The sequence below is a fragment of the Cherax quadricarinatus genome, chromosome 13 (assembly GCF_038502225.1).
Source record: "Cherax quadricarinatus isolate ZL_2023a chromosome 13, ASM3850222v1, whole genome shotgun sequence".
NCBI classification, from domain to species: domain Eukaryota; kingdom Metazoa; phylum Arthropoda; class Malacostraca; order Decapoda; family Parastacidae; genus Cherax; species Cherax quadricarinatus.
Genome location: NC_091304.1, coordinates 26,831,231 through 26,840,422, shown reverse-complemented (window position 1 = coordinate 26,840,422; position 9,192 = coordinate 26,831,231). Strand labels below are relative to the sequence as shown.

Sequence of the window (9,192 nt, the reverse complement as noted above, 5' to 3'; positions counted from 1 at the left end):
AGGTGATGAGTTGTACATGTTAGGTGATGAGTTGCGTATTGTTAGGTGATGAGTTGTACAGTATTAGGTGATGAGTTTTAGTGTTAGGTACTGAGAGGTGCATGTTGGTGTGTCAACAATGGTTGGTGTGTCAACAGTGGTTGGTGTGTCAACATTGGTTGGTGTGTCAACGTTGTTTGGTGTGTCAACATTAGTTGGTGTGTCAACATTGGTTGGTGTGTCAACATTGGTTGGCGTGTCAATGTCATTCACAAACCAGTCTTCTCTCAAGGACTATGGAACTGTCTTGTATTTTGATATATGTAGCTCATGGGTAATTGAAACAATCTTACCATCAGAAATATATTATTGTTCTTTGTATTGTACATTTGTTTTATATAAAAGTTCTCACAAAAGTTACTTACATACTTGACAACTTTCTTGACAAACATCACAGCTGACAATTAATGTCACTTGACACTTCTCACAATGTAATATTAAACTTTTACACAATTACAGTAAGTGCACTGCAGTACAGTGTAGGCACATAAGTACAGTATTTGCACATATATAGTACTGTATCTGCACATGGCTACAATATCCTCACATACAGTATATACACTGACCCTCACAGATGTTACTAGTAGTATGATTTGCATGAGAGTCTGCCAACACTCACTTTCCACACACTAAATTTATGACTAGATCAGTTCCTGGATGTCTGTTATGTGTAGAACACTGGAAGTTCTGCACATTATGTGTAGAATATTGGTAATTCTATATGTTTTGTTTCCCCATGTGCATTTTCCATTTTTTTCTGCAAAGATTTATCTCGCCATCACCCTGGAAAATGTACTCATATATGACTAGATGGTAATGAGGATTCATCAGCTGAGTAATATCTATGGGTGGCATAGGCAGTGATGCATTACCTGTGAGTTTTATGTACCTCTACAAGCCATAGGGATTCACCATGGCTATACAAATGTTTCTGGCTCTGTTGGGTCAGATGCAATGATTTCCCAACGCTTCCAGAGCTGAGTCTGACCTTCCCCAGAAGGTTGAGCATCAATCGCAGTTGCACTACTCAGGTCAGGCAGATGACCAGTCACGTGACGCTCTCCTGTATATCTTCGGCGAATGTAGCGACGACCTCCAGGCTCTTTTTGTGCCCTGCTCTCACGAGATGCCTCTTCCCCTCGACTACTCCGCCGACTACCTGCCCCACTTTCACCAGAATCAGGGCTGATAACTCTTGTGACGCTCTGGCTAAGTTCCACTTTAATGCTGTCTGCTGTTTTAGAGCGTCCTATTGGAAAAAGACCTTGTGAAGCAACCACTGGGGAAATTTTGGTTTTTGATGGTGTGGCTGGAGGTTTTGAGCCAAAGGTATGAGTGACTGAATGTGAGAGAGGATTGTTCCGCATATCACCTCTACGTTTTGGTTGTAGAGGTGGAGAGTTTGGAGGGGAGAGACCTGGTGTTCCAGAATCTGGACTGAGCCAATGAGGGGGTGAGCCTGGTCTACTTAGTGGAGACGATGTGCCTGAAGCATAAAGATCAGAAAGTGGAGTGTTACGAGGAGATGGTGACAACGTGAATACATCAGCAGAGGATGATGAAAGCACAGAGTCATGGCTCTGTTTATCCCCGCTCTTCTTGGTGAGAGGCTGGAAGCTCATAGTGCCAGTGATGGGCTGCCCAAGGTAAGAGTCACTGCTGCCCGATCGTTGACGAGTTACGTCGCTACGTGGAGATCTACTCGCTTTATATGGAGAAGATCTATGGCGATTTTTTTTGTCTTCATCTTCAATATATGGAATTTCAGTGTCTTGTGTGAAGGATAAAGGACCCCCTTGACCTAAGGGAACTGGGATACGTAAAGAAGCAGTTATCACTCCAGAATTGTCAATTTCTGGCGATGATAACCTGCGCACTGTGGGTTCAGGAACACGTAATTGTTCCTGAGTACTTGTGTGTTCATTTGTGCAGTGTTCCACCCAGTCATCTTCCCCCTCCCTTGACACTCCTGGCCCCACTTTCTCCCCTTTCTCCACTGATACTATTCCACCTTTTCCTAATGTGTCCCCTTCTCGTCTTCTATCAGCTACTGTAGCTAAAGCTTCTCTGCTTTTTGCCTTTTCGCGCTGTCGCCGCTCACACTCTTCACGTCGGACATTCCTGTCTTCAGAGCCTCGAGGTGAACTCTTATCTCTCTTCCTGAACCACCGAGATTTTTCTGATTGGCGCTCTTCACTAGTGCGGTCCCGCTCACGTGAAGAGCTCTTATCACGTTTTCTGAACCAGCCTCGCTCCTCGCTGCCCGAAGTTGCAGGTGCCTCCCCGAGAGCCTTGTCATGCCAGGCACCCCTGCCATCCTCCTCTTCATCAGTGCGCTGTCTGTAAAGGCCTCAGACATTTATCTCTCATTATTCTTCTATCCTTTACTCAAATTGTTAAAAACTTACAAAATGCAAAATATTAGTAATAGTAATTGTGTTAACTGAGAGTTGCAGTGAGGGGCAATTAACTTTTTTTAAGCTAGACTATATAATGTACTGCATATATTTCAATTGCAAATATTTGACTAGATTAAAAATAACTTTGTACATGAAAGTAAAAAAGAAAAGACAACTACCACAACCACCTATAATCACTGCTAATTGCTAGCACCACTAGAACTCATTATCACCACAATTACTACCTGCAACTGACATATAGTACCATCTGACCAACAACTATTACCATCACAAACAACAACCTAGATTCATGTGATCTTTGGCATTACCACATCTATCCTTAAAACCATCACCACCATCACTACTGCCACCACCATCACCACTGCTGCTACCACCATCATCACTGCTGCCACCGCCACCACCACCCCCACTGCCGCAGCTGCCACCACCACCAACATCTTCAACGGTTATTCACCTTCTACTGGACTGCTCAACAACAACGACAGCAGCTCCCTCATGGACCACTTCCTCTCGCCGTCGCATTTGTAGACCCTCATTCTCCTCCATGCTCATGCGCAACCTGTAGTGACCAATTCATTATAATTATTATTATTATTATTATCATCATAAAGTTAAGTGGTAAACCTGAAGGATCATATAGCAAATTCATAATAAAGCCTTTGTATATAGCATAGGATTTAGTGCATATTTAATACAAAATTAAGCAGTCGTAACAGTCACTAACATGATTTAGTGACCAGCACAATGTGTAGTTAAATATTTGGTATCAATCCATCATATATTTGATCCATTTCTGATGACTGTAGAACTACCTCATCTCTTAATCTATTCAACTGTTCCACCACTCTTATTTGTGAAGGCAGCATACTAAATATGAAGCAATTCACTTTAATGTTCATGGGTGTTAAGTGAAAACACTGCCACACTCACCTGAACAAACTAGCTGTGTCAAAACCTGGCTGTACTGCACCAGTGTCACATAACCACCATTAAAATGTAAACATTTTGTGTAGATAAATGGTTCTGAGACCTGACAAGTTGATAAATTAGACATCATGTGTTGCTCATGTGTCTTATTTGCAAACATTTTAGGAAAAATTAATCACTTTCCTTAATAGTATGAATTGAAAAACTGACAAATAAAAAAAAAAACATGCTGACAGTGTCAACATTCATGATGCGAGGTTTTGCAGCATATTACCAACAAATATCTTGAGATACTGTTGGAAGGAGGATAGAAGTTTTCAAGCAGAAGACAGACATCTGCAACAAGTACTGAGTTACGAAGGTTGCGATGGCCATGTGGGCCTGTTGGAAGCTAACACAAACAGTCTGAGTGACCAGGTGGTCAAGAGGGAAGCCTGGTATCAGGCAGGACTGCAGGGGTAGAAGAGTCCTTGAAAGTGGTCATTGGTATATCACAGGTACCCTACACCAATACAACAAATGAAATCTGAAATTAATGTGCCTAGATATTTTTTCAATCATTGCTGTAAAAGATTCTGTTCAAATTATAAACCCAGAGGTAACATTAGTAACCCAGTAAAGCCACTGTCATTAAACTGTCTGGCTTATTTCCTCTGAGCTACCTCAATATTGCCCCCCCCCCAGGATGCAATCCTCACCAGTCAACTAATACCCAGGAAACGAGCAACAGGTGTAAAGAAACATGACCAAACAAAGCTTTAATCCTCATCCAAGGATCAAACACTGGTCCTTCAGTGTGTGAGTTGACGTGCACACCAGAGGATGAGGGAGGAAGGGAAGGAGGTGGGAGGGACAAAAACTGTTGCCAGAATGAGTAAGACAAACAAGCAACTCTTTTAGGCAAGTTCCTACATGGAAAATATTTAAAAAAATAGATGATATATGTCTTTGCCCAAGCGTGTCGTGAGAGGCGACTAAAATGCTGGGAGCAAGGGGCTAGTAATCCTTTCCCCTGTATATATAGTGGACCCTCAGTTAATGCCTTCAATCCGTTCCAGAGAGCTAGACTTTAACTGATTTAGCTTTTAACCGAATTAATTTTCCCCATAAGAAATAATGGAAATCCAATTAATCCATTCCAAACAGCAAAAAGTATTTAACAAAATAATTTTTTTTTACATGAGATATACATTTCCCTACACAGAAAACAATGTTACATGCACAATAAACATAGCTGAAATGACACTTACCTTTACTGTGGCATTGTTGATGAGTGATGAGACAGTAGGAGGGCAGATGATGCAGGTGTTCTATTGTTTGGAAGGGGAATCCCCTTCCATAAAGACTTCAGGTAACAAGTCCTTTTCTGGGGTTACCTCCCTTCTTGGATTTTTAATGCCACTAGGTCCAGCTTGAGAGTCACTGGACCCCTGTCGCGCAAAATATCTGTCCAGAGAGCTCTGTTTCTAGCATCCCTTTTTAAGATTTCCTTAAAATGGGCCACAAGAGTGTCATTGTACAAGTTGCCAATACAGCTTGCAACAGCTGTGTCAGTATAATATTCATCCATAAATGCTTGCACTTTTGTAAACATTGTACACATTTCCTTAACCCTTAAACGGTCCAAACAGATCGACGTTCAAATTCATAGTGCTACAAAAGTAGATCTACTTTTTTTTAAATATTTTCAAATATAACAAAAAAATAATGTAGATAAAAGTTTTTTTTACACGTTTTCAAATGTAAACCAAAAAAGATCTACATTTTTTACATACTTTCAGATGTTGAAAAAACGTATATATACGTTTGGACCGTTTAAGGGTTAATCTTTGACGAAGGCAACTTCCTCAGTCTCTCTTCCTCCTCCTCTGAAGGAAATCCCTGAGCTTTGGTCTGTTGCTGTTGCTTCCACATCCTCATCACTAACCTCCAACCCCAATGCCACAATAGATTCCACAACTGGCATAGGCCCCTTAGGGTCAGCCCCAAACCCTTCAAAATCCCTCTCTTGTACACACTGTGGCCACAGTTTTCTCCAAGCAGAGTTCAAGGTCCTGTTAGTTACTCCCTCCCAAGCCTAACCTATATGGCTTATGCAAGTGATCTTTCCAGAACTCTCTTAGGGTCAATTCAGTGTCTGGCGTCACTTCAAAGCACTTTTGAAACACTGCTTTGGTGTACAGTTTTTTGAAATTTGAAATGACCTGCTGGTCCATGGACTGGAGGAGAGGAGCGGTATTAGGAGGCAAGAACCTCACTTTGATGAAGCTCAACTCCCTCGCAATTTGCTCTTGCAAGTCATGAGGATGAGCAGGAGCATTGTCCATTACCAGGAGGCACTTGAGTTCCAATTCATTTTCCAGGAGGTACTGCTTCACAGTGGGGCCAAACACGTCATAGAACCAGTCAATAAACATGTATTTAGTGACCCATGCCTTACTGTTTGCTCTCCACATCACACACAATTTAGTCTTGATGATACTGTTTTTCTTGAACACTCTGGGAGTTTCAGAGTGATACATGAGTAAAGGCTTCACTTTGCAATCCCCACTAGCATTACTACACAACATTAGAGTTAGCCTGTCTTTCATAGGCTTGTATCCTGGGAGTGCCTCTTCCTCCTGAGTAGTGTAGGTCCTGTTTGGCATTTTCTTCCAAAACAGGCCTGTTTTGTCACAATTAAACACTTGCTGGGGTTTTAATTTTTCAGTGTCTATGTACTCCTTAAAGTCCTGCACATATTTTTCAGCCACTTTTTTGTTAGAACTGGCAGCCTCACCATGCCCTATCACACTGTGTATGCCACTACGATTCTTAAATCTCTCAAACCAGCCTTTGCTGGCCTTAAATTCATCAACAGCAGCACTATTTGGAACCATTTTCTTAATGAGATCCTCATGCAACTGCCTTGCCTTTTCACATATGACTGACTGTGAAACACTATCTCCTGATAATTATTTCTTGTTTATCCACACCAACAACAGTCTCTCCACATCTTCGAGTAATTGCAATCTCTGTTTTGTAATCACACTTGCACCTTTTGCAACAACAGCTTCCTTGATTGCCTTTTTGTTGCGCAAGATAGTAGTGATGGTTGAATGGGGTTTGTTGTATAACTTTTCCAACTCCGAGATACGCACTCCACTCTCATACTTTTCTATTATCTCCTTTTTCAATTCAATAGTACACCTCACCCTTTTTACCACAGGGTTGGCACTAGAAGCTTTCTTTGGGCCCCTGGTGGCTTATTTAGCAGTTACAAGCACTAAAAACAATGAATACAAAATATATCGCATGTATGCATGGAACTGTCCTCAGTGGCTTGTAAACAATGGCACACTGGCTGGTACACGGGGTGACTGGCCAGGCCCGCTCAGGGCACCGTGCAGACATGTTCGGGACAAAAGCTCCTAACCGAGTTTTTAGGTGTTATCCGAGCCAATTTTTTTACGCGAAAGTGAGGCGCTATCTGATTCTGGTGCTATACGATGCAGGCGTTAACTGAGGGTCCACTGTATTACTAAATTTAAAAGGAGAAGCTTTTGTTTTTCCTTTTGGGCTACCCTTCCTCAGTGGGATACAGCCGGTTTGTTGAAAGAAGATGTGTCTTTGTAACAGTTTACAGTGGTACCCAAAGTTTCGGCTATAATTCGTTCCATAAGGCTGTTCGAGTGTCGTTACCGAACGAATTTGTTCCCATAATGAATAATGTAAATTACATTAGTCTGTTTCAAACCCCAAAAATACACTTACAAAAGCATTTACAATAATACACTTAAATAATTGTTGGAGTTGGGAGCTGTACGAAACTCGAGGTACCACTGTACTGCATATCTACAATTTTCCGACATATTCTCAAAATTATGCATAACATAATTTACAATGTTTTTGGATAAAGATTTCAAATCTAATACTGTAATTTATATTTGACTTCCATATTTAAAAACAAGAAATTTTAAAAGATTTAAATTAAAAAATAATTGGGGAATTAAAATCTGTATCAGTAAATACAGTGGACCCCCACCTTACGAACGCATCGCGTTACGTTAAATCCGCCATACGAAGCATTTGAAAGCAAAAATTTTGCCTCGCCTCACGATAAAGAACTCGCCTTACATGATTCATCTGGGATGCGTCCCATGTGTGGCCTCAGCGCCAGTGTTTACAAGCCAGCCAGTGCGGTCGCATCTACGCATACATTCGGTACATTTCACATTATCGCAGTGTTTTTACTGCTTGTAACTGCAAAATAAGTCACCATGGACCCCAAGAAAGCTTCTAGTGCCATCCCTGTGGTAAAAAGGGTGAGAAATAGTATGGAATTGAAAAAAGAGATTAAGGAAATGTGTGGAAAGTGGGTTGAACTGCAAACCTTTACAGATGAAAATCACCCTGACACAGCTACTGCAAGCCGTGTTGGCAACCTGTACAATGACAGTGTTATGGCCCATTTTAGGAACATCTTAAAGGAACAGGAGGTACAGAGCTCTATGGACAAATTTGTTGTGCGGCAGAGGTCCAGTGACTCTCAAGCTGGTCCTAGTGGCATTAAAAGAAGAAGGGAAGTAACCCCGGAAAAGGACTTGCTACCTCAAGTCCTAATGGAAGGGGATTCCCTTCTAAACAATAACTTCCACACTCTCCCCTCCTCCCATCCCATCAATCATCATCAGATCTTCAATAAAGGTAAGTGTCATGTATTCTATTCTTAGTAGAATAGTAATTGTGCATGTCTTCTTCAGTTTGTGTGTATTAAAATTAATATTTCATGTGGTAAAATTTTTTTTTTTCATACTTTGGGGTGTCAGGAACGGATTAATTTGATTTCCATTACTTCTTAGTGGGAAAATTAATTCGGCTAACGGTAATTTCGGCTCTCAGGAACAGATTAATATCATAAGGCGGGGGTCCACTGTAAATAATGGTATAGCCTAGAATAAAAAAGTGTCAAAATTTTACCATATAACTGACCGATCAAAGTCATGGTGGTGAGTGGCGTCAGTTGGAGAGCGGGGCAGTGACGATGAACACTCACTGCCCTCGAACACACTGCTGCTTGTGTCCACCTCCAGGTCCTGCCTGCCAGGGAGAGCCGTGCAAGGTATGTTAGCTCATGCACCAGCCAGTGGAGTGAGATTATATAATAATAATAATAATTCTAATAATTTTATTTCAGCATGATACAATGTTTGTACAGAGATGGGTGACATTTAGTTGTGCATGCAGAAAACCCATAATTATGCAGAGCATTTCGGACAAACTAAAGCACAGTGGAAAAAACAAGAGATTTATGTCAGTGGAGGAATGCAGCAACGAGGATAAAAACATGAGATAAAATGTAGAATGAGAAGGTAAGAGAAGAGAGGAATAATTTTAATAAGTACGTATATGAGGTAATGAAGAAAAAATAGTGAATGAGATGGTGCATAGAAGTGAGGGCAGGTGAGGGGAGGTTAGGGGGGTGAGGCTCTTGATGCCAGGAACTGGATCTGTTCTTACTTTCCTTGGATCAAATCTGACTGCTTTCCATTCCTCCAGGAACTGTATGACCAATATGGATTGAGTGTTTTCTTAAATATAATAATATTAGCGAGTGAGGGACAGTATGGTAGGTAAAAGATGTGCCCAGGGTGATGGTACTAAGATGGTGAGTAAGATGATTACTGAAGGTACTAAGATGGTAAGATGATTACTGAGGGTACTAAGATGGTGAGTAAATGTTCCATCAATAAAGATACCAAACTGTTGCACCTATCTCATCTATAAAGAAATATCGTTCTCATGTTTTCTGTGTACAGTGGTACCC

The 9,192-nt window shown here is 41.2% G+C and overlaps 1 protein-coding gene across 1 annotated transcript in view; it reads right to left on the bottom strand.

Annotated features, from left to right (window-relative positions):
* Positions 1-328: 328 nt before the first annotated feature.
* Positions 329-9,192, bottom strand: part of RhoGAP102A (Rho GTPase activating protein at 102A) — a gene marked incomplete at its 5' end in the record, with an annotated part of 146,625 nt that continues 137,761 nt past the window's right edge. Inside the window, 3 exon segments of the mRNA XM_053776684.2 lie at positions 329-2,379; positions 2,914-3,018; positions 8,346-8,465. Coding sequence (XP_053632659.2) covers positions 957-2,379; positions 2,914-3,018; positions 8,346-8,465 — 1,648 coding nt within the window.